This window comes from Salmo trutta, chromosome 13, assembly GCF_901001165.1.
Source record: "Salmo trutta chromosome 13, fSalTru1.1, whole genome shotgun sequence".
NCBI lineage: Eukaryota > Metazoa > Chordata > Actinopteri > Salmoniformes > Salmonidae > Salmo > Salmo trutta.
Window position 1 is genome coordinate 15,730,966 of NC_042969.1, and position 26,500 is coordinate 15,757,465.

Genomic DNA, 26,500 nt, shown 5'->3' on the forward strand with positions numbered 1-26,500 from the left:
GGCCTAAACATTAGCGCAACATGTAACTCCACAAAGCTGTGAGCGATCTGAGAGACAAGGCAAGAAGGGCCTTCTATGCCATCAAAAGCAACATAAAATTTGACACACCAATTAGGATCTGGCTAAAAATACTTCAATCAGTTATAGAACCCATTGCACTTTATGGTTGTGAGGTCTGGGGTCCGCTCACCAACCAAGAATTCACAAAATGGGACAAACAGCAAATTGAGACTCTGCATGCAGAATTCTGCAAAAATATCCTCATTGTACAACGTAAAACACCAAATAATGCATGCAGAGCAGAATTAGGCCGATACCCGCTAATGATCAAAATTCAGAAAAGAGCCGTTAAATTCTACAACCACCTAAAAGGAAGTGATTCCCAAACCTTCCATAACAGAGCCATCACCTACAGAGAGATGAAGCTGGAGAAGAGTCCCCTAAGCAAGCTGGTCCTGGGGCTCTGTTCACAAACACAAACAGACCCCACAGAGCCACAGGACAGCAACACAACTAGACCCAACCAAATCATGAGAAAACAAAAAGATAATTCCTTGACACATTGGAAAGAAGAAATAAAACTGAGCAAACTAGAATGCTATTTGGCCCTAAAAAGAGAGTACACAGTGGCAGAATACCTAACCACTGTGACTGACCCACACTTAAGGAAAACTTTGACTATGTACAGACTCAGTGTGCATAGCCTTGCTATCGAGAAAGGCCGCCGTAGGCAGACCTGGCTCTCAAGAGAAGACAGGCTAGGTGCACACTGCCCACAAAATGAGGTGGAAACAGAGCTGCAATTCCTAACCTCCTGGCAAATGTATGACTACACTAGAGACATATATTTCCCTCAGATTACACAGATCCACAAAGAATTCGAAAACAAACCCGATTTTGATAAACTCCCATATCTACTGGGTGAAATACCCCAGTGTGCCATCACAGCAACAATATTTGTGACCTGTTGCCACAAGAAAAGGGCAACCAGTGAAGAACAAACACCATTGTACATACAACCCATAGTTATGTTCATTTATTTTCCCTTTTGTACTTTAACTATTTGCACATCGTTACAACACTGTTACAACACCAGGACGTGTACTCAAAGTATGCACAGACCAACTGGCAAATGTCTTCACTGACATTTTCAACCTCTCACTGACTGAGTTTGTAATGCCTACAGTTGATATCGGAAGTTTACATACAGTTAAATTGGAGTCATTAAAACTAATTTTTCAACCACTCCACAAATTTCTTGTTAACAAACTATAGTTTGGGCAAGTCGGTTAGGACATCTACTTTGTGCATGACACAAGTCATTTTTCCAACAATTGTTTACAGACAAATTATTTCACTTATAATTCACTGTATCACAATTCCAGTGGGTCAGTTGACTGTGCCTTTAAACAGCTTGGAAAATACCAGAAAATTATGTCATGGCTTTAGAAGCTTCTGATAGGCTAATTTTACATCATTTGAGTCAATTGGAGGTGTACCTGTGGATGTATTTCAAGGCCTACCTTCAAAGTCAGTGCCTCTTTGCTTGACATCATGGGAAAATCAAAAGAAATCAGCCAAGACCTCAGAAAAAAGATTGTAGACCTCCACAAGTCTGGTTCATCCTTGGGAGCAATTTCCAAACGCCTGAAGGTACCACGTTCATCTGTACAAACAATAGTATGCAAGTATAAACACCATGGGACCACGCAGCCATCATACCACTCAGGAAGGAGACACGTTCTGTCTCCTAGAGATGAACGTACTTTGGTGCAAAAAGTGCAAATCAATCCCAGAACAACAGCAAAGGACCTTGTGAAGATGCTAGAGGAAACAGGTACAAAAGTATCTATATCCACAGTAAAACGAGTCCTATATCGACATAACCTGAAAGGCTGCTCAGAAAGGAAGAAACCACTGCTCCAAAACCGCCATAAAAAAGTCAGACTATGGTTTGCAACTGCACATGGGGACAAAGATCGTACTTTTTGGAGAAATGTCCTCTGGTCTGATGAAACAAAAATAGAACTGTTTGGCCCTAATGACCATCGTTATGTTTGGAGGAAAAATGGGGAGTCTTGCAAGCCGAAGCACACCATTCCAACCGTGAAGCACGGGGGTGGCAGCATCATGTTGTGGGGGTGCTTTGCTGCTGGAGGGACTGGTGCACTTCACAAAATAGATGGCATCATGAGGGAGGAAAATTATGTGGATATATTGAAGCAACATCTCAAGACATCAGTCAGGAAGTTAAAGCTTGGTCGCAAATGGGTCTTCCAAATGGACAATGACCCCAAGCATACTTCCAAAGTTGTGGCAAAATGGCTTAAGGACAACAAAGTCAAGGTATTGGAGTGGCCATCACAAAGCCCTGACCTCCATCCTATAGAAAATGTGTGGGCAGAACTGAAAAAGCGTGTGCGAGCAAGAAGGCCTACAAACCTGACTCAGTTACACCAGCTCTGTCAGGAGGAATGGGCCAAAATTCACCCAACTTATTGTGGGAAGCTTGTGGAAGGCTACCCGAAACATTTGACCCAAGTTAAACCATTTAAAAGCAATGCTACCAAATACTAATTGAGTGTATGTAAACTTCTGATCCACTGGGAATGTGATGAAAGAAATAAAAGCTGAAATAGATCATTCTCTCTACTATTATTGACATTTCACATTCTTAAAATAAAGTGGTGATCCTAACTGACATAAGACAGGAAATTTTTACTAGGACTAAATGTCAGGAATTGTGAAAAACTGAGTTTAAATGTATTTGGCTAAGGTGTATGCTAACTTCCGACTTTAACTGTACATGTTTCAAGCAGACAGCCATAGTCCCTGTGCCCAAGGAAGCGAAGGTAACCCGCCTAAATGATTACCGCCCCATTGGTAGCCATGAAGTGCTTTGAAAGCTGGTCATGGCTCACATCAACAGCATCTTCCCGGATAACCTAGACCCACTCCAATTCCCATACCGCCCCAACAGATCCACAGATGACGCAATCTCAATCGCACTCCACACTGCCCTTTTCCACCTGGACAAAAGGAACACCTATGTGAGAATGCTGTTCATTGACTACAGCTCAGCATTCAACGCCCACGAAGCTCATCACTAAGCTAAGGACTCTGGGACTAAACACCTCCCTCCGCAACTGGATTCTGGACTTCCTGGGGTTGGCAACAACACGTCTGCCACATTGATCCTCAACACTGGGGCCCCTCAGGGGTGTGTACTTAGTCCCCTCCTGTCCTCCCTGTTCACCCACCACTGCGTTGCCAAACACGACTCCAACACCATCATTAAGTTTGCTGACGACACAACAGTGGTCGGCCTGATCACCGACAACGATGAAACAGCCTATAGGGAGGAACTCAGAGAACTGGCATTGTGGTGCCAGGACAACAACCTCTCCCTCAATGTGAGCAAGACAAAGGAGATGATCGTGGACTACAGGAAAAGGAGGGCCGAACAGCCCCCCATTAACATCAACAGGGCTGTAGTGGAGCGGGTCGAGAGTATCAAGTTCCTTGTTGTCCACATCACCAATGATCTATCATGGTCCAAACATTCCAAGACAGTTGTGAAGAGGGCACGAAAAAACCTTTTCCCCCTCAGGAGACTGAAAAGATTTGGCATGGTTCCCCAGATCCTCAAAAACTTCTACAGCTGCACCATCGAGAGCATCCTGACCAGTTGCATCACGGCCTGGTACGGCAACTGCTCGGCATCTGACCTTAAGGCGCTACAGAGGGTAGTGCGTACGGCCCAGTACATCACTGGGGCCAAGCTTCCTGCCATCCAGGATCTATATAATTGGCGGTGTCAGAGGAAAGCCCATAAAACTGTCAGAGATTCCAGTCACCCAGTCATAGACTGTTTTCTCTGCTACCGCACGGCAAGCAGTACCGGAGCGCCAAGTCTAGGACCAAAAGGCTCCTTAACAGCTTCTACCCCCAAGCCATACCATAAGACTGCTGAACAATTAATCGAATGGCCACCGGACTATTACATTGACCCCCCCCCCATTTGTTTTGTACACTGCTGCTGCTCACTATTTATTATCTATGCATAGTCACTTCACCCCTACCTACATGTACAAATTACCTCTAACCTGTACCCCCGCACACTGACTCGGTACCCCCTATATATAGCCTCGTTATTGCTATGTTATTGTGTTACTTTTTATAATTTTTTACTTTAGTTTATTTGGTAAATATTTTCTTAACTCTTCTTGAACTGCACTGTTGGTTAAGGGCTTGTAAGTAAACATTTCATGGTAAGGTCTACACTTGTATTCGGTGCATGTGACAAATAAAGTTTGATTTGATTTGTATATAGACATCCTATGACATTTGAAATGTCTTTATTCTTTTGGAAATTCTGTGAGTGTAATGTTTACTGTTAATTTTTATTGTTTATTTCACTTTTGTTTATTATCTACTTCACTTGCTTTGGCAATGTATGTTTCCCATGCCAATAAAGCCCTGGAATTAGATTGAATTGAGAGAGAGAGAGAGAGAGACAGAGCGAGAGAGAGAGAGAGAGAGAGACAGAGCCAGAGAGCGAGTAATTCCCTTCATTAGCCTAAGTGGTTGTCTTCATGTAATGCTTGCAATCAGGCTGGTTTAGTTTTTTTCCTTTGTCAGGGGGCTGCAGGGCTGTGGTGTCTACATGAACGGGACTCACACTTACATTTATACTTCTCCTGAACATCCGCATTACACAGGCTCACCAGTCCCGTCTTGAAGGAGAGGACGCGCATCTTCCCATTGCGACCACTAGGGAGAAAGGAGGAGGGCAGGTCAGAGAGAGAGAGAGAGACATTTTTGTATATATACAGTGCATTCAGAAAGTATTCAGACCTCTTGACTTTTTCCACATTTTGTTAAATTACAATTTTATTCCAAAATTGCTTAAATACATGCTTTTTCTCATCAATCTACACACAATACCCCATAACAACAAAGCGAAAACAAGTTTTGAGAAATGTATTATCTTTGCAAATGTATTAAAGATAAAAACAGAAATACCTTATTTGCATAATAGTATTCAGACCCTTTGGTATGAGGCTCGAAATTGAGCTCAGGTGCATTCTGTTTTCATTGATCATCCTTGAGATGTTTCTACAACTTGATTGGAGTCTACCTGTGGTAAATTTCATTGATTGGACATGATTTGGAAAGGCACACACCTGTCTATATAAAGGTCCCACAGTTGACAGTGCATGTCAGAGCAAAAACTAAACCATGAAGTTGAAGGAATTGTCCGTAGAGCGTCGAGACAGGATTCTGTCGAGGTACAGATTTGGGGAAGGGTACCAAAACATTTCTGTAGCATTGAGGTCCCCAAGAACACATAGGCCTCCATCATTCTTAAATGGAAGAAGTTTGGAATCCCCAAGACTCTTCCAAGACCTTGCTGCCTGGCTAAACTGAGTAATCGGGGGAGAAGGAACTTGGTTAGGGAGGTGACTAAGAACCCGATGGTCACTGTGATAGAGCTCCATAGGTCCTCTATGGAGATGGGAGAACCTTCCAGATGGACAACCATCTCTGCAGCACTCCACCAATCAGGCCTTTATGGTAGAGTGGCCAGACAGAAGCCACTCCTCAGTAAAATGCACATGACAGCCCGCTGAGAGTTTGCCAAAAGGCACCTAAAGACTCTCAGACCTTGATAAACAAGATTCTCTGGTCTGGTGAAACCAAGATTGAACTCCTTGACCTGAATGCCAAGCGTCACATCTGGAGGAAACTTGGCACCATCCCTACGGTGAAGCATGGTGGTGGCCGCATCATGCTGTGGGGATGTTTTTCAGTGGCAGGGACTGGGAGACCAGTCAGGATCGAGGGAAAGATGAACGAAGCAAAGTACAGAGAGATCCTTGATGCTCCGGAGCGCTCAGGTCCTCTGACCGGGGTGAAGGTTCACCTTCCAACAGGACAACGACCCTAAACACACAGTCAAGGACAAGACTGACCCCCCCCCCCCACGGCTTAGACATTTAAAGGTTAATTAATAAAAAATATGAATAACATTCCACCCATAAGGCCACTCGGTCATTGGAACGCAAGAAAGGGCTACTGACAGTGTGGAAGACCAGGAAACACGGGCTGCAGGGGCGGGTCCAGACTCTAGAGCTGTGCTGCTGCGGGCTCAAGTCACACTGGAGCATGTACACTGAGTATACAAAACATTAAGAACACCTGCTCTTTCCATGACATAGACTGACCAGGTGAATCCAAGTAAAAGCTATGATCCCTTATTCCTGTCACTTGTTAAATCCACTTCAATCAGTGTAGATGAAGGGGAGGACACTAACCTGTGTCCTCCCCTTCATGATGGATTTTTAAGCTTTGAGACAATTGAGACGTCACACCTCATCCATGCTTCACGGTGGGAACCATACATGCAGAGATCATCCGTTCACCTACTCTGCGTCTCACAAAGACATGGCAGTTGGAACCAAAAATCGCAAATTTGGACTCATCAGACAAAATGACAGATTTCCATAGGTCTAATGTCTATTGCTCATGTTTCTTTACCCAAGCAAGTCTATTCTTCTTATTGGTGTCCTTTAGTAGTGGTTTCTTTGCATCAATTTGACCATGAAGGCCTGATTCACGCAGTCTCCTTTGAACAGTTGTTGTTGAGATGTGTCTGCTACTTGAACTCTGTGAAGCATTTATTTGGGCTGCAATCTGAGGTGCAGTTAACTCTAACGAACTTATCCTCCGCAGCAGAGGTATCTCTGGGTCTTCATTTCCTGTGGCGGTCCTCATGAGAGCCAGTTTCATTATAGCGCTTGATGGTTTTTGTGACTGCACTTGAAGAAACGTTCAAAGTTCCTGACATTTTCCGGATTGACTGACCATGTCTTAATGTAATGATGGACTGTCGTTTCTCTTTGCTTATTTGAGCTGTTCTTGCCATAATATGGATTTGGTCTTTTACCAAATAGGGCTATCTTATGTATACCACCCCTACCTTGTCACAACACAACTGATTGGTTAAAACACCTTAAGAAGGAACGAAATTCCACAAATTAACTTTTAACAAGGCACACCTGTTAATTGAAATGCATTCCACCTCATGAAGCTGGTTGAGAGAATGCCAAGAGCGTGCAAAGATGTCATCAAGGCAAAGGGGTGGCTACTTTGAAGAATCTCAAAAATAACTTTTTGGGTTACTACATGATTCAAAATGATTCAAAAAATTTCATAGTTTTGATGTCTTCAATATTTTTCTACAATGTAGAAAATAGTAAAAATAAAGAAAAACCCTTGAATGTGTAGGTGTGTCCAAACTTATGACTGGTAGTGTATATATATCTTTTTTTTCTTTTTTTTCTCCACATGTTTAACCCCTTGAGTTATGAGTTACCTTCATACCAGTCCCGCGACACTTGTGGGGGTTGTAGAGCAACACACCATCGTGTGCAAGACAAACTTTTTGGACGCTACAGACGTTTTCATGACTAGACAGATTTTCAGCACGTCTCATGGTCTGAAAAACATCGCTGTAGCTCGGCCACCTTCCACCGCAGACGCGGAAGCGTTGGATTGAGACTGATATATCTATACTACTATCTAGCTTAAACTGACAGATTTTGAAGGGGATTTTTTATTATGTTACTTAGATTGACGCACGGGCTCTTAATTAATAAACTTCATAAAATTAAAAAAACACAAATCTGTCATTTCTATGTTAAATGGTTTTGTTTTATTTCAGTCTTCTGTGATGTTTTTAAAGTGTAATATTGGGACGCAAACTCAAAATGGAATATATTTAAACTCTCTATCTGACATAGCATGTGTCTTCTTTTTTTAAGCCCATGACAACATGTGTGAGGTGTATACTTTTGTTTCAAAGTAGATTTGTTTAAGACTACCAAGAGACACTCTGTGTGGCCCTGATTTAGCCCATTGTAGTTTAATGCAGCCCCAACAGGTAGTTAACTAGGCAGTCTCTTCGCTTGTTGGCTACACTATACATAGGCCCCCCAACGTATAGGTCAAGAGTCAGCCCCAACCCCAGGCCTGCTGACCACCCACCCAGGACAGAAAACACCACAGATGCTGCACTGTCTCCTCCTGCCCAGAGAGCAGACACCCCCTCCACACTGATGGATCAAGGTACGGCACGTATCTGTTCATAGCGATAGCCCCGTGAATAAAGAGAGAGAGAGAGACAGAGAGAGAGAGAGTGAGAGAGCGAGAGAGAGCGAGAGAGAGAGAGAGAGAGAGAGAGCGAGAGAGATAGACAGATAGACAGATAGATATAAGGAGAGAAAAAGAGAGATAGATAGAAGAGAGCTAGAGAGAGACAAGAAAGTACTATAAAAGTCAGGGTGACATGATTAGGGTTTCACACTCAGGGGCTTATGAAAAGTAGTGCAATATGCCAAAACAAACACACTTATGGAAGCAAACAGATACATAAACTAAGCCATTACACCGACAGAACAAGCGGATGACAAGTAAAGGCAGGAACAGATCCACTCAGCTGAATAAACAGTGTTCTCTGACCAATAGCAAGGCCATAGAGTTGGGTTGGGACTGGGAGGGCTGGGACCTGACATTATATCTGTGTGTCTGGGAGGCACAGGGACACTCTTCCACTAGACGCAGGGGGAGGACTGCTGTTAGTTGGGAGCTTTGCTTTTCTCTGCCTTGAAAACATTACAGTCAGATGGAAGGGATTAGAGTCAGTGAAAGAACATTAGAGACAGTGATAGTCATTGTCAGTGTGAGAGACAGAGAGGCATGTAGTCACTGCCTTAACACAGCAGTCAGGAGATAACATTAGAGTCAGTGGGAGTCATCAGAATGGATGGAGCTTTGCAGCAAATCCTCTATAATAATATTGGAGTCAGTGGGAAAACATTAGTCGCTGAGAGAACATTACTGCCATTCCCTGTCATCATGGTCACTGTTACAGTGTGCCCAGAAGACCTAGGGGAGTCCTAGGGGGAGACAGGGGGAGACCTAGGGGGAGGCAGGGGGAGTCCTAGGGGGAGGCAGGGGGAGTCCTAGGGGGAGACAGGGGGAGACCTAGGGGGAGGCAGGGGGAGTCCTAGGGGGAGACAGGGGGAGACCTAGGAGAGGCAGGGGGAGACCTAGGAGACGCAGGGAGAGACAGGGAGAGACAGAGGAAAGGCAGGGGGAGATATAGGAGAGGCAGGGGGAGACCTAGGAGAGGCAGGGAGAGACAGGGGGAGACAGAGGAGAGGCAGGGGAGACCTAGGAGAGGCAGGGGGAGACCTAGGAGAGGCAGGGAGAGACAGGGGGAGACTTAGGAAAGGCAGGGGGAGACATAGGAGAGGCAGAGGGAGACATAGGAGAGGCAGAGGGAGACATAGGAGAGGCAGGGGGAGACATATGAGAGGCAGGGAAAGACATAGGAGAGGCAGGGGGAGACATAGGAGAGGCAGGGGGAGACATAGGAGAGGCAGGGGGAGACATAGGAGAGGCAGGGGGAGACATAGGAGAGGCAGGGGGAGACATATGAGAGGCAGGGGGAGACATAGGAGAGGCAGGGGGAGACATAGGAGAGGCAGAGGGAGACATAGGAGAGGCAGAGGGAGACATAGGAGAGGCAGGGGGAGACTTAGGAAAGGCAGGGGGAGACAGGAGAGGCAGGGGAGACATAGGAGAGGCAGAGGGAGACATAGGAGAGGCAGGGAGAGACAGGGGAGACTTAGGAAAGGCAGGGGGAGACATAGGAGAGGCAGAGGAGACATAGGAGAGGCAGAGGGAGACATAGGAGAGGCAGGGGAGACATAGGAGAGGCAGGGGGAGACTTAGGAAAGGCAGGGGGAGATATAGGAGAGTCAGAGGAGACATAGGAGAGGCAGGGGGAGACATAGGAGAGGCAGGGGAGACATAGGAGAGGCAGAGGGAGACCTAAGAGAGGCAGGGGGAGACAGGAGAGGCAGGGGGAGACATATGAGAGGCAGGGGGAGACATAGGAGAGGCAGGGGGAGACATAGGAGAGGCAGGGGGAGACATATGAGAGGCAGGGGGAGACAGGAGAGGCAGGGGGAGACATAGGAGAGACAGGGGGAGACATAGGAGAGGCAGGGGGAGACTTAGGAAAGGCAGGGGGAGATATAGGAGAGGCAGGGAAAGACATAGGAGAGGCAGGGGAGACATAGGAGAGGCAGGGGAGACATAGGAGAGGCAGAGGGAGACCTAAGAGAGGCAGGGGGAGACAGGAGAGGCAGGGGGAGACATATGAGAGGCAGGGGGAGACATAGGAGAGGCAGGGGGAGACTTATGAGAGGCAGGGGGAGACATAGGAGAGGCAGGGGGAGACATAGGAGAGGCAGGGAAAGACATAGGAGAGGCAGGGGGAGACATAGGAGAGACAGGGGGAGACATAGGAGAGGCAGGGGGAGACTTAGGAAAGGCAGGAGAGGCAGGGGAGACATAGGAGAGGCAGAGGGAGACATAGGAGAGGCAGGGGGAGACATAGGAAAGGCAGGGGGAGACAGGAGAGGCAGAGGGAGACATAGGAGAGGCAGAGGGAGACATAGGAGAGGCAGGGGAGACATAGGAGAGGCAGAGGGAGATATAGGAGAGGCAGGGGGACATAGGAGAGGCAGAGGGAGACATAGGAGAGGCAGAGGGAGACATAGGAGAGGCAGGGGGAGACATAGGAGAGGCAGGGGGGAGACATATGAGAGGCAGGGAAAGACATAGGAGAGGCAGGGGGGAGACATAGGAGAGGCAGGGGGAGACATAGGAGAGGCAGGGGGAGACATAGGAGAGGCAGGGGGAGACATATGAGAGGCAGGGGGAGACATAGGAGAGGCAGGGGGAGACATAGGAGAGGCAGAGGGAGACATAGGAGAGGCAGAGGGAGACATAGGAGAGGCAGGGGGAGACTTAGGAAAGGCAGGGGGAGACAGGAGAGGCAGGGGGAGACATAGGAGAGGCAGAGGGAGACATAGGAGAGGCAGGGGGAGACATAGGAGAGGCAGGGGGAGACATATGAGAGGCAGGGGGAGACAGGAGAGGCAGGGGGAGACATAGGAGAGACAGGGGGAGACATAGGAGAGACAGGGGGAGACATAGGAGAGGCAGGGGGAGACATAGGAGAGGCAGAGGAGACATAGGAGAGGCAGAGGGAGACATAGGAGAGGCAGGGGAGACATAGGAGAGGCAGGGGGAGACTTAGGAAAGGCAGGGGGAGATATAGGAGAGGCAGGGGGAGACATAGGAGAGGCAGGGGGAGACATAGGAGAGGCAGGGGAGACATAGGAGAGGCAGAGGGAGACCTAAGAGAGGCAGGGGGAGACAGGAGAGGCAGGGGGAGACATATGAGAGGCAGGGGGGAGACATAGGAGAGGCAGGGGGAGACATAGGAGAGGCAGGGGGAGACATATGAGAGGCAGGGGGAGACAGGAGAGGCAGGGGGAGACATAGGAGAGACAGGGGGAGACATAGGAGAGGCAGGGGGAGACTTAGGAAAGGCAGGGGGAGACATAGGAGAGGCAGGGGAGACATAGGAGAGGCAGGGGAGACATAGGAGAGGCAGAGGGAGACCTAAGAGAGGCAGGGGGAGACAGGAGAGGCAGGGGGAGACATATGAGAGGCAGGGGGAGACATAGGAGAGGCAGGGGGAGACTTATGAGAGGCAGGGGGAGACATATGAGAGGCAGGGGGAGACATATGAGAGGCAGGGGGGAGACATAGGAGAGGCAGGGAAAGACATAGGAGAGGCAGGGGGAGACATAGGAGAGACAGGGGGAGACATAGGAGAGGCAGGGGGAGACTTAGGAAAGGCAGGAGAGGCAGGGGAGACATAGGAGAGGCAGAGGGAGACATAGGAGAGGCAGGGGGAGACATAGGAAAGGCAGGGGGAGACAGGAGAGGCAGAGGGAGACATAGGAGAGGCAGAGGGAGACATAGGAGAGGCAGGGGAGACATAGCAGAGGCAGAGGGAGATATAGGAGAGGCAGGGGGACATAGGAGAGGCAGAGGGAGACATAGGAGAGGCAGAGGGAGACATAGGAGAGGCAGGGGGAGACATAGGAGAGGCAGGGGGAGACTTAGGAAAGGCAGGGGGAGATATAGGAGAGGCAGAGGGAGACCTAAGAGAGGCAGGGGGAGACAGGAGAGGCAGGGGGAGACATATGAGAGGCAGGGGGAGACATAGGAGAGGCAGGGGGAGACATAGGAGAGGCAGGGGGAGACATATGAGAGGCAGGGGGAGACATAGGAGAGGCAGGGGGAGACATAGGAGAGGCAGGGAAAGACATAGGAGAGGCAGGGGGAGACATAGGAGAGACAGGGGGAGACATAGGAGAGGCAGGGGGAGACTTAGGAAAGGCAGGGGGAGATATAGGAGAGGCAGGGAAAGACATAGGAGAGGCAGGGGGAGACATAGGAGAGGCAGGGGAGACATAGGAGAGGCAGAGGGAGACCTAAGAGAGGCAGGGGGAGACAGGAGAGGCAGGGGGAGACATATGAGAGGCTGGGGGAGACATAGGAGAGGCAGGGGGAGACTTATGAGAGGCAGGGGGAGACATATGAGAGGCAGGGGGAGACATATGAGAGGCAGGGGGAGACATATGAGAGGCAGGGGGAGACATATGAGAGGCAGGGGGAGACATAGGAGAGGCAGGGAAAGACATAGGAGAGGCAGGGGAGACATAGGAGAGGCAGGGGGAGACTTAGGAAAGGCAGGAGAGGCAGGGGAGACATAGGAGAGGCAGAGGGAGACATAGGAGAGGCAGGGGGAGACATAGGAGAGGCAGGGGGAGACATAGGAAAGGCAGGGGGAGACAGGAGAGGCAGAGGGAGACATAGGAGAGGCAGAGGGAGATATAGGAGAGGCAGAGGGAGACATAGGAGAGGCAGGGGGAGACATATGAGAGGCAGGGGAGACATAGGAGAGGCAGGGGGAGATATAGGAGAGGCAGGGAGACATAGGAGAGGCAGGGGGAGACATAGGAGAGGCAGAGGGAGATATAGGAGAGGCAGAGGGAGATATAGGAGAGGCAGGGAGACATAGGAGAGGCAGGGGGAGACATAGGAGAGGCAGAGGGAGACATAGGAGAGGCAGGGAGACATAGGAGAGGCAGAGGGAGATATAGGAGAGGCAGAGGGAGATATAGGAGAGGCAGAGGGAGACATAGGAGAGGCAGGGGAGACATATGAGAGGCAGGGGAGACATAGGAGAGGCAGGGGGAGACATAGGAGAGGCAGGGGGAGACATATGAGAGGCAGGGGAGACATAGGAGAGGCAGGGGGAGACATAGGAGAGGCAGGCGGAGACAGGAGAGGCAGGGGAGACATAGGAGAGGCAGAGGGAAATATAGGAGAGGCAGGGGAGACAGGAGAGGCAGGGGAGACATAGGAGAGGCAGAGGGAGACATAGGAGAGGCAGGGGAGACATAGGAGAGGCAGGGGGAGACATAGGAGAGGCAGGGGGAGACATAGGAATAGGAGAGGCAGAGGGAGATATAGGAGAGGCAGAGGGAGATATAGGAGAGGCAGAGGGAGACATAAGAGAAGCAGGGGGAGACGGGGAGTTAAGGGGGGGTAGGGAAGCGAGTGCATGTCAGCACCTGTCTGCTGTGTGTCATCTTCAATATGCGCCCCCAGCACCTCACCACGTGGGACACGTTACTCCCTGCACACCCAAAGAGTGTGACATGCCCTCGGAGGAGCTAAGGACACACACACACACACACACACTTCTCCTGAATCAAAAGCGCTCTGACAAACCCACTCTCCAAAATAACCATAGAAAAGACAGGGAAAAAACTGCATTGGTTGTCTCTTTGGTGAGGACACCTCATGATGATTACCGCTCACACTGCACACACACTGCAAACACACACACACACACACACAAACACACACACACACACACTGCAAACACACACACACACACACACACACACACACACACACACACACACACACACACACACACACTGCAAACACACACACACACACACTGCAAACACACACACACACACACACACACACTGCAAACACACACACACACTGCAAACACACACTGCAAATACACACATATTGTACACACACACACACTGCATTTTCAATGACCCCCCCCTTTTAATGCTGCTACTCCTGGTTTATAATCTATGTATAGTCACTTTACCCCTACCTACATGTACATATTGTCTCAATTACCTCGACTACGCTGTACCCCCCCCCCCCCCATAAAAAAATGGGGCCGTTTCTTTTTTCTCATGTTCGCCGGGAATTGCGCCTCTGGGATTCTGTGGAGGGCTTGGCAGTTGACAGAGAGAGACAGGCAATCAGAATGAAACAGTTTATGCTTCTGCTGGGTCTCAGTTGCCCTGATTGGACGCCTGCCAGATTGATTGAGCTACAGCCTCTCTGTAATCTTACTCACGACGAAGCCTCCCAGCCACACAGCCTACTTCACCAACGAGACGCCCCGCTGAGAGGACTCTCGACCAATCCGAGCACTGGAGTAGCAGAGCGTGATGGTCCATGATTGTGGGAAAAGGTTTTTATACTTGCGAGGTGGAGAATTTGGCCAAGGATATGTGAGAGGTATATTGGCATGTCAATGGCAGAGTGTCCCAGATAAAACAGAGCTGCATATGAAACAGAACTGACAAAAACAGATTTATTTGGTTCATTAGCTTACAAGTAGCTAACAACACAACTGGCATGAACAGTCACTAATTAGGTGAGGATTAAAATGTATGTCTGAACCCAAAACCCCTCAAAGATAATACGCGGTCAGGTAATGTGCTGCTATGTGCTATCAGTGGCGTCCACGAGACATTGACACATTGAGCAGCCAGTTAAAAAAACATGACCTGGTTTTGTTGAGGCCATGTAAGGTTTAGGGTCAGGGGGCAAGGGGTCAAGGTGAAAGGTCAGCAGTGGTCAATTGTACCTGTCGTAGACATTGAGCAGCCAGTTGAGACACATGTCCACACAGAGAGGGATGTTGACCACGATGGCCCTCCTCTCCTCCTCCAGTCTCTCATACAGGCCGGTCAGGGCATGGATCATCTCCACCACATCCATCACATGTTCCCCATGCTGCAGATCCTGCTCCCTGAACACGTCCACCACACTCACCAGCCTCAGCAGGTCCACTGGATGGACGCACACACACACACACACACACACACACACACACACACACACACACACACACACACACACACACACACACACACACACACCACCAGGGGACAGGAGAGTGAAGGAGAGAGTGCTTATTCACCTTCTCCCCCCCACTTAAGCGCTGACAGATGTTGCGAGAGCGCCAACCCAAATTAGATTTTGCTCCTCTAAACTAATTTGAATGGCCATCCCAGGCTGGGCAGAGGACTGGAGATAAGAGGGTGTCCTCTAATGACAAATGTGATTGGATAGGGAGATAAGGAGGTGGCAGAGCACAGGAGATGGCTGGAGTGGGTTAGGGTTGGGAGAGGAGCCACTTCTAGGCATTTTAGATGGACTTTTATAGAGCTCAATCCATACTTAGAAAGAGGAAGTGAGAGAGAGAGAGAGAGACATCTCCTCTCCTCTCCCAACCCCGAGAGAGAGCGAGAGAAAGAGAGAGAGAGAAGAGAGAGAGGAAAGGATAGAGAGAGAGAGGAGAGAGGGGAGAGAGAGGAAAGAAAGGAGAGAGAGAGAGGATAGAGAGAGGAGACTTGGTAGTTACTATGGCAGCCTGGCAAAACATTCTCCTAATGACACAGACTAGCAGACCAGAACAGGATGAGGAGGGCTAGAGAGGGAAAAACAGAGAGACAGAGAGAGAGACAGCGTTTTCTGCAGTGCATTCATGCTGTGATTTCGCAGGCCATTTCCCTGTGTCGGAGGGACGGAGAGGGGTGGAGAATTGAATGGAGAGAAAGCGAGAGTGTGAATGGAGAGAGCATGAAAAAGGATGTGAGCAGCCCCCTGTGGTAAAGCGTGGCCACAAGGCTGACTCAGGGTCAGGGGGAGCCAGAGCGTGGGGAAGGGAGGGATGGAGGGAGGAGAGGAGGAGACGTCTGGACTGTGGAAGATAAAGCTACTCCGCTTGGTCCTGGAGGGGGCACACACGCATTTATGCCTCACTCATCCACATGACCTTGGCTAATTACCCCCCCTCACGTAACTCAATTGGGCCAACTAATTAATTGAATTATCCTGCATGACAAACACAATACGTACATCTCAGAGCCTTCTGCACCCGCCGCAGCTTCATGGCTGTCCGGTACGCTGAGAACTTGATGTTGTTCAGATCCGCTAATGAAGAAAGGAGAGAGGGAGAGAGATAAAGAGAGAGCGAGAGAGAGAGAGCGAGAGAAAAAAAATCAAAGTTAAATGATGGCAAGGACATCCTACTCATCTGCTCTCATCCTCCCTGTGTTTATCAGCCCATCAGTGCGTCATTAGCAGGGGCCATGTTGCTTCATAATGCCGCTCCCTCAATGCCTCATAGCAAGTCTGTCTGTCGGTGTGTCTGTCTGTGTGTGGATAACCCCCCCCCGTCAGATCACATTAATAATAGCCACCCGATGCTGTTTAATAACAATTGATTAAAATGAAATGTAGGCAAAAGCAATCACAGAGCCGTCAAATTGTTCCTGCAGGTTAATGAGAATGGTGTCGTCGGTCTTGGGGGGTGTCTGAAATATGGGCCCTTAATGAGGTACGGGGTGATATGGTGGCAGGGGCTCTGCGGGCCTCTGGAGGCCCTGCGGAGGTGCACGGTAAGGGCCTAACTCTTTCATTGTCTTTATCTTACCCAACACCTGGTACAGCTCTGTCATTTTTGGATGATCCCAGCACGTTGTCTGGGTCTGATGGCTGAGGGAGAGTAGGAAGGGAGAGAGGAGAGGGGAGAGAGGGAGAGGGGGAGGAGAGAGCGAGAAGGACAGAGTTAGACAAGAGTAAAGTGGGTTACAAGGGAGAAAGTAAGGAAGGTGAAGAATTTCATTCCAAAATGCTATATATCCATTTTCAGAAATGTTCGTAAATGAGCTTTTATTGTTTAAAGAAATTATGAAAGAGATTGGTGTGTTTTTTCACTATATAATCATGGCATGGGGTTGGCATGGGGTTGTTCAACGACAGCCATGCATTTGTTTAAAATCACTTGATGGTTTCATTTCAGAGAGACAAATAATAATGTATTGTTCTGCTAAATGGTATATATCTGCCTCACTCTCAGAGAAATAAGTAGAACTGCTAGGTTTTACACAGTCAAATGTAACAAATGACATTTTTATAAAGACATTTACGAATTATACATTTGTGACATCAATATTTAATAATAAAAAAAAATGATATGTATGTAAAACATTTATGTTTGACATTTGAGTCATTTAGTAGATGCTGTTATTCAGAGTGACTCACAGTAAGTGCATTCATCTTAAGATAGCTACTGTAGGTGAGACAACCACATATCACATCAAATACACAGGATACGGACATTCCCTTCCAGCTAAACAATGGATATATATCGGCTTGCAAAAACAACAACAAAAAAACACTTTCACACACATCTAAAATCTATGAGTAAAAATCTGACAACATTAATATTTTACACACACATGAAGGTACCTATAAACAATCATGTCTGATGAAAACACAACTGTGAAAAATTGGTGGATGTCGTTTCCAACTATGACCTTACGGACCTGTAAAGGTCAGACACACAGCAGCAACAAGACAGTAGGACCAATGTTCCACTACGATCACTCCTCACCCTTCACTGTGCACCAGTTATAGCTCTACTGCTCTGACGGAGCTAAGAAAATGTGATATTTCCGATTTTTATTTTTAATACATTTGCAAAAATTTCTACAAACCTCTTTTTGCTTTGTCATTATGTGTAGATTTATGAGGGGGGAAAAAAACTATTTAATCAATTTTAGAATAAGGCTGTAACGTAACAAAATGTGGAAAAAGTGAAGGGGTCTGAATACATTCCAAATGCACTGTATGGCGGACATGTAAGAGGTTTCACATAGAGAGTTGCTACTGTCTCTACACGTCATTAAACAGACAACCTACCCTAACACTCTACCTTCCCAGCCCATAGCACAAGGAGCAGTGCAGGAAAAGGAAAATGTACCATTGGAAAAAACGATAGCCAATAAATAATTGACGCGCTCAGCTAAATAAATGAGCGAGCCCCAAGCAGGAAGTTTGCCAGGACCCGGGGGCAACTCCAACGCCCGTCATTACCTGTATGAGACTGTTGGATTGATTAGGTGCCCAACAGAGTGCCCGTCAGATATTCCCCTCCAGAGGCACAGTTACACAGCCCATAAGAATTAATAGTCAGGCAGCAGGTGGGGGCAGGGCGGGGGCATAAGGGCTAACAGCAGTGATTAAGAAAATAAACACCCTTGTTTGTAAAAGAGATACGCTGACACACACACAGTACACATACTGTACATACACGCGCATGGATGCACACATACACAAATACACAAGCAGACACCTCAGAGCTGAAAGATAAACACAGCCCAGACAGGGACAATGGAGTATTGATGAAGTAAATAGATAAGTGTTCAGGGGGGACTTAGCTCGATACTGTTTTTCTAGGGATACCTTATGAATGTGTCTGCTGGTAACTCAATACTGCCATCTGAACAGTGACTCAATACTTCAGACTTACTTGATGTAGTAGGGCACTTTGTTTGGCGAGACGGCACGTTCCCAGGGTATCTGCACTGAACCTGTAACGGAAAATCAATCGCTAAGGCACATCAAGCATGAAAAGCCATTTGCACATAACCAGTGACCATGTTCACATTCCCTAATGGCACCCTATTCCCTACTTAGGTCCTATTCCCCATAAGTCTCTGGTCAAGAGTAGTGCACTACATAGGGAATAGGGTGCCATTTGGGATGTGGGCCACGTGGATCCAGACAGTCTGTGACCATTCAGAGGGAGAGCTGCAGTACATAATAGATGGACTGAAGCTGAAACGGTAAACGCAGCCTTTTGTGTCTAGTCCCAGAGAGGATTATTGTTGGTAAAGGCTAACGGAAAATGGGAGGTGAAGGAGTCCCACACCCGGTCAATGTAGCATTTTAGCTGTAAGCTTAGCTAGAGGGGCAAAGCTAGCTGGGACTGGAATAGGCTAGACTGGATGGATGGGAGATAAAGGGAGACGCTTGGACGCACACACACACGTGGACACAAGGACACTGTCACGATAGACATAGTACTCGGTGAGGCAGCTACACACCTTCACAGACACACACAAACACACACACAAACACACACACAAACACACACAGGCGGGGAGAACCAGCTCAGCCCCAGTAGCATGACAGTCCTTACACAGCATGACTGTGGCAGAGCTGGGGGGACTGAGGACGGCAGGAGTTCCCTTTCAATATTATACCACCATCACAGAGCAGCACACACACACACACACAGCATGGGCAAAATCAAACCAATCAAAGAGAACCACAGAAGCGTCTCTATCTCACTACTGCTGCTGTGACTCAGTGGCCGATTAAGGCTCAAAACCTGCCCCCTCCACGCCCAACCCAGACACCACAGCCTCACACATCCTCATTCACAACCTTACACTGTGACCAACCATGTTGTAACCCCCTTCCCTCGAACAACCCCCCCCACACACACACACACACCACCCATCCTAATTTTCAGCCGCCCACCCCCTCCTCCCCCCAGCCCCTATACAGGAATGGTACAGTGTGGCACGGCACCCAGTGCCAACTTTAAATGAAGGGAGAGGAACTCTTACTGGACAGGAAGTGCTGGGATCCAGGACCAAAGTCTCTGTGAGCATCCTGCAGCTGCTTCAGACGCTCTTCAATGGAGGCCTGCGAGGCGACACACACATTTACATTACATTACACTTATACAATACACACACACACACACACACACACACACACACACACACACACACACACACACACACACACACACACACACACACACACACACACACGCACACGCACACGCACACAGCACGGGAGAAATCCAAGAGCATCATGGAACCGTCTCCATCTTGTCTCATTCCCCCTACGCACACACCCCTCCCTCCCTCCCTCCCTCCCTCCCTCCCTCCTCATCCTTCATTTGGCAGTTAAATAGTGCTACGGAAAAAAGGAAACATTGACGCACCTCTCCTGCCACCTTGCCTTAGCACTTTGAAGAGCGTCAGGTAGGGACAGACGACACGGAATCTACTCTGCTCTGTTCAGCTCTGTTCAAACGAGGACAGTCATGTCACAGTAAGCTCCGTGTGTGGGAATAGAGGTGTGGGGGCGGAGGAATGGGGAAGGTGGACCCATACACACGTCAACAAGCCAGAGGGATTTGAGTTGATGAAAATAAGTTGTGTCATTCATTGTCTCTGTATGTTGTGTTTTGTCGATGTGGCCGTCCCAAAAGGGATTTGTTGAGGACTAATCCTGGTTTATTTACAAGGTATTCGATTGAGTGTATAAATCATTGTCAGAGGATGTCGAAATGTCTCCACCAACAAAGGGCACTAAATCCACTCACACAGAGAGAGAGAGAGAGAGAGAGAGAGAGAGAGAGAGAGAGGAGAGAGAGAGAGAGAGAGAGAGAGAGAGAGAGAGAGGAGAGAGAGAGAGAGAGAGAGGAGAGAGAGAGAGAGAGAGAGGCACAGTTATCCCTAGGTACAAGCCCAACGAGCTGTAATGAGAAGTTAGCGTTATGGAGAGGAGAACATTACCACCGCTCAGCATACACACGGCTGGGCAGGATGCACTCAAGTCGTACGCAGATTGCTTTGGACTAATTTGGATCCGTTTGAATGCGGCGTGGAGATGACTGTGCCAACACTGCAGCTGACCACCATCTATCGCTGCTGCTGCTAGACTGCTAGGCTAACGGAGGTTCTCTCACAGCAGAAAGATTCAACTATTCAAGAGAAAAATATTAGAGAATCAGCCTTGAAAATGCATTACATCTGTGTCACTGGAGACAGAGGAGCAGTAACAGATGTTACTCAAATTACATGGATTTAGCATTTAGCATCCTATTATTCAACAGGAGAATGACGGAAGGAAGAGGGAGAGGGAGAGGGTGTTGCAGTGTATATATGTTGCAGTGTTCTTGCTTTGGCAACAGACTAATCACTGAATTTAATTATTGAATTGAGAGAAAGAGAGAGTGAGACAAAGAGAGAGTGAGACAAAGAGAGTGAGACAAAGAAAGAGTGAGAGAAAGATTGTACAGCTCTTGACTATGGTAACACCAGCAGCCACCACTCTTGAACCTTTGGAGGCTGTCTACCATAGCGCTCTTCGCTTTACTACAGGTGACAGTTTTAATACTCATCACTGCATCCTGTATCAGAAGGTTGGCCAGACCTCACTGAAGTCCTGTAGATCACTTCCTTACTCCCTTCTTGTTTCCAAAGCTCAGCTCCACAAGCGTCTAACAAAACTCACTTCCCTATTGAAATATACAAATATGAGATACACAATCCGTCCCAGGGTTGGTGAACTCTTGAGATCCCGCTTGTCTCCATAAAGTTCGGTAAATCCGCCTTTAGTTTTAACGCACCAGTTATGGAATACCTTACAAAACAAATTACACCTGGATTCCCTGGTGCCAATAGAACAGTTTAAAATGGTTGTTAAATGAGTTCACTGAAGTGTGCAGTTGTTTCAATTTATTATTATAACTTGTTGTAATGACCTGATGTAATGTATTTATAGCTGTCTAGTAGTTTTTAACTTTTTGTTGTTGCTGTATTGATGTAATTTTTGTCCTAAGGGCACCATTATAAATGAGACACTGGTCTCAGTTGGGGTACCCTGAATAAATAAAAGTTCATAAATACGAGAGCCCTGCCTTATTTGCTGACTCCTGGTATAAAGGACATCACGCTGCTTGCTTAGCGAGTACCACTTCCTCCCGATTCGGCAATTACATGGCGTGAACTCGGGACCTCACAAACACGCGACCACACTCCTCAAGCGTCTTATCTGATCAAGCCACTTCAAAAGCTAGCTGATCAGGCACAAGCGGGACACCTAAGGCTGAGGGGTGTCGCACTACGCCATGTACTACACTGCCATCCTCGCCACTTTCCCCTCAGAACAATCCAATAGCTTTCACTCAGGAGACAAAAGTCATAATTCGTTGTAGCCACTTTAAACTGATGCACAGAAGAGGGGCCAAGGCAAAGCTCCGGATACGCTTAAACCACACCCAGTTGTACCTTCAACCCACACACAGTTGTACCTTCAACCCCCACACAGTTGTATCTTCAACCCCCACACAGTTGTACTTCAACCCCTACACAGTGGCTCTTCAACCCCCACACAGTTGTATCTTCAACCCACACACAGGTGTATCTTCAACCCCCACACAGTTGTATCTTCAACCCCCACACAGTTGTATCTTCAACCCACACACAGGTGTATCTTCAACCCCCACACAGTTGTATCTTCAACCCCCACACAGTTGTATCTTCAACCCACACACAGGTGTATCTTCAACCTCCACACAGTTGTATCTTCAACCCCCACACAGTTGTATCTTCAACCCACACACAGTTGTATCTTCAACCCCCACACAGTTGTATCTTCAACCCACACACAGGTGTATCTTCAACCCCCACACAGTTGTACCTTCAACCCCCACACAGTTGTATCTTCAACCCACACACAGGTGTATCTTCAACCCCCACACAGTTGTACCTTCAACCCACACACAGGTGTATCTTCAACCCCCACACAGTTGTACCTTCAACCCACACACAGGTGTATCTTCAACCCACACACAGGTGTATCTTCAACCCCCACACAGTTGTATCTTCAACCCCCACACAGTTGTATCTTCAACCCCCACACAGTTGTACCTTCAACCCCCACACAGGTGTATCTTCAACCCACACACAGGTGTATCTTCAACCCCCACACAGTTGTATCTTCAACCCCCACACAGTTGTATCTTCAACCCCCACACAGTTGTACCTTCAACCCACACACAGGTGTATCTTCAACCCCCACACAGTTGTACCTTCAACCCACACACAGGTGTATCTTCAACCCACACACAGGTGTATCTTCAACCCCCACACAGTTGTATCTTCAACCCACACACAGGTGTATCTTCAACCCCCACACAGTTGTACCTTCAACCCCCACACAGTTGTACCTTCAACCCACACACAGGTGTATCTTCAACCCCCACACAGTTGTACCTTCAACCCCCACACAGTTGTACCTTCAACCCCCACACAGTTGTATCTTCAACCCCCACACAGTTGTACCTTCAACCCCCACACAGTTGTACCTTCAACCCCCACACAGTTGTATCTTCAACCCCCACACAGTTGTACCTTCAACCCCCACACAGTTGTATCTTCAACCCACACACAGGTGTATCTTCAACCCCCACCCAGTTGTACCTTCAACCCCCACACAGTTGTATCTTCAACCCCCACACAGTGGCTCTTCAACCCACACACAGTTGTATCTTCAACCCCCACACAGTGGCTCTTCAACCCACACACTGCTGAGCCGTACAGCAAGAAACTCTGTCAGCTGGTATTTGACTTTACATTTTTTTGGTAACACTTGGATAGTCCCAAGTAGATCATTTGTAGATGTTCAGTAACTGTCAACAGCATTTCAACTAACTATCCACTAACCCCAACCCTAGCATTAACCCTAACGTAACCTTAGCAAGCAGTTTCTTATCAACAGGTAGTTTGTTGATGGTAAGACCATCAGTAGCGCATCTGTATGGGACTATCAGAATAAAGAGACCAATTGGTTTTATACTGATATTTGTACTGCACTGTTGAGGAGAGCTTGCAAGTCAGCATGTCACTACACCGTTTACATCTGCTGTGCTGTATACTGTGTATGTGAGGAATAAACTTAGATTTTATGTGATTTGAGATGTCTTGTGCAGTGACCTCAGATAGACCATAGATGTGGTCTGTGGTGAACCATGGAAGATCAGATTAAAGGACAATTGGTTTTGTGGAGGTTGAGAGATGTTGTGGGAAGGTTGAAGTTGTAGGAAGGTTGTGTGGAGATTGAAGAGATGTTGTAGGAAGGTTGAGGTTGTGGGGAGGTTATGTGGAGGTTGAAGAAATGTTGTGGGAAGGTTGAGGTTGTGGGGAGGTTGTGTGGTGATTGAAGAGACGTTGTGGGAAGGTTGAGGTTGTGGGGAGGTTATGTGGAAGTTGAATAGATGTTGTGGGAAGGTTGAGCTTGAGGGGAGGTTGTGAGGAGATTGAAGAGATGTTGTAGGAAGGTTGAGGGGAGGTTACGTGGAGGTTAATATAACACAAAGTTATGAGCGAGGGTATTATGGGGAGGTTGAAGGGAGAGTTGAAGGAAAGGTTGAGGGGATTCTGAGGCAATGTTGAGGTGAGGTTGTGGGAAGGTTATATGGATGTTGTGGGAGGTGGTTGAGCGGGGTCCAGTTACCTGCAGTAGTTTCCAGCGGCTGTTGAGGTGCTCCAGGGAGCGGGAGTTTTCCATGGACAAATGGACGTCAGAGATGGCCAGCTCATGAGCCAGGTCATTGATGTGCTTCATGCCCTCTTTCACCTGAGTCAGCTCCTCCTTAAACAACTAGAGGAAAGAGGGAGGGAGGGAGAGAGGGAGGAGCGAAGAAGAGAAAGAGGAGAAGGATAAAAGATGGGGAAGGAGAAAAGAGGGGCAGAGAGCAATAGAGAGAGGGAGAAAGAGAACGAATGGGAGCAGGGGAGGGAGGAAAGAGAAAGAGAATTAGAGGCTCATAGACAGACACGTAATACATAGTGCTGGTATAGACATACACATGGTACATAGTGCTGGTATAGACAGACACATGGTAAATGGTGCTTGTATAGACAGACACATGGTACATAGTGCTGGTATAGACAGACACATGGTAAATGGTGCTGGTATAGACAGACACATGGTACATAGTGCTGGTATAGACAGACACATGGTAAATGGTGCTGGTATAGACAGACACATGGTACATAGTGCTGGTATAGACAGACACATGGTAAATGGTGCTGGTATAGACAGACACATGGTAAATGGTGCTGGTATAGACAGACACATGGTAAATGGTGCTGGTATAGACAGACACATGATAAATGGTGCTGGTATAGACAGACACATGGTACATAGTGCTGGCACGGTTCGGGTCAACTCCATTTCAACTCAGTCGATTATGGGAATCAATTGACATTTGGTTCATAACGTTCATCAAAGAATGAGAAATGAACAATGCATGCTCAATTCCTTTCCTCCGTTGACTGAGTTTAATGGCACTAGACTCACTCTGCTATGGCTGTGTGGGCTGTGGACCTAGTATTGGAGCAGCTGCCCGCACATACATCATCACCATGGGAGAGATACAACAGGGATCACTCATGGCTTACGCAACTTAAGAGTCAAATCAACCCAGAACAAACAGCACTAATGATCTAAGGGATGTGTGTGTTTGTTCATACGCGTGCATGTGTGTTCATATGTGTGCGTATGCACTACAGACAGACAGAGCCTGCTGACATGCCTGCCCTGGTGACATAGTAAAACAAGGAACATGTGCTGGCACTGACAGCAGGGCAAACATTTACATGATCATTGTGAAGTGCCTCTCTCTCTCTCTCTCTCTCTCTCTCTCTCTCTCTCTCTCTCTCTCTCTCTCTCTCTCTCTCTCTGTAATGAAGAGCCATGTTAATTTAGCCCTGCCTGCCGCGGTCAAGACAGTGACAAAACGCTGTGTATTAACAAGTAAACAAATAACTGGCTGGGAATTCAACATCGGCCAATCAACTGAGGGGACTTGAACTCCCATCTGTAATATCAACATGTCTCTGGGGTCATCTGTCGTATTTCAGCAAGCCATGACACCCAACATCTCAGATTGTTCTGAAATCGTTTCTGTTTTTTAGAAACAGATACGATGAGCATTACGGAAACATTATTTTCTTGAAATATAATTTTATCTCTGATAAATTAAGCGAATTGATTGTACCCAAATTGGCCATTCTAATTTATAGGATTCATATAATATTCAATAATTATAGTACCTAACATCCAATTTGGACCAAACTTTTTTGTAGCAATGAGTAAGACATGATGAATCCAAAGAAGTGGTCAAAAGCCACACCCGGACCCCCGCACACCCCACGCCAATCCCACCCCAGCATCGAGTATATGTATCAGTTCTCTATGTCTGATGAGTAGTATGGAGCTGTGCCTCGGAGTATTGTTTCTTCATCCTATGTAATGTATTCTCAGAGAAATGTGTAATTTAAATTGTAGGATTTATGTCCCATCCTGCATCCTGGTAGACCAGGGTCTGACCAGTAGATGGTGCTGTTCCTGCTAGGTGATTCTTTGTTCAAAGAACCCCACCCCATTCTTAAAGGGACAGTTTGTGTACTTTTTGCACAGGTCAGTGCCTATTGCCCATTGAACCAAAACAATTGTTTTTATTTTTGTTATGTATGTATTCACGGATAGATGTATGTACTGTATGTATGTATGT

General features: G+C 47.6%; 1 protein-coding gene across 3 annotated transcripts in view; it reads right to left on the minus strand.

Annotated features, from left to right (window-relative positions):
* The window catches only part of LOC115205301 (dystrophin-related protein 2), a 201,349-nt gene that overhangs the window by 35,760 nt on the left and 139,089 nt on the right, over positions 1-26,500 (minus strand). For all 3 annotated transcript variants that reach the window (XM_029771117.1, XM_029771118.1, XM_029771116.1), the window contains 7 exons: positions 24,436-24,582; positions 19,749-19,827; positions 18,644-18,704; positions 16,763-16,824; positions 16,186-16,260; positions 14,909-15,113; positions 4,688-4,773 (listed from right to left, as the gene is read on the minus strand). In XM_029771117.1, coding sequence (XP_029626977.1) covers positions 4,688-4,773; positions 14,909-15,113; positions 16,186-16,260; positions 16,763-16,824; positions 18,644-18,704; positions 19,749-19,827; positions 24,436-24,582 — 715 coding nt within the window. The remainder of the gene's footprint in view (positions 1-4,687; positions 4,774-14,908; positions 15,114-16,185; positions 16,261-16,762; positions 16,825-18,643; positions 18,705-19,748; positions 19,828-24,435; positions 24,583-26,500) is intronic.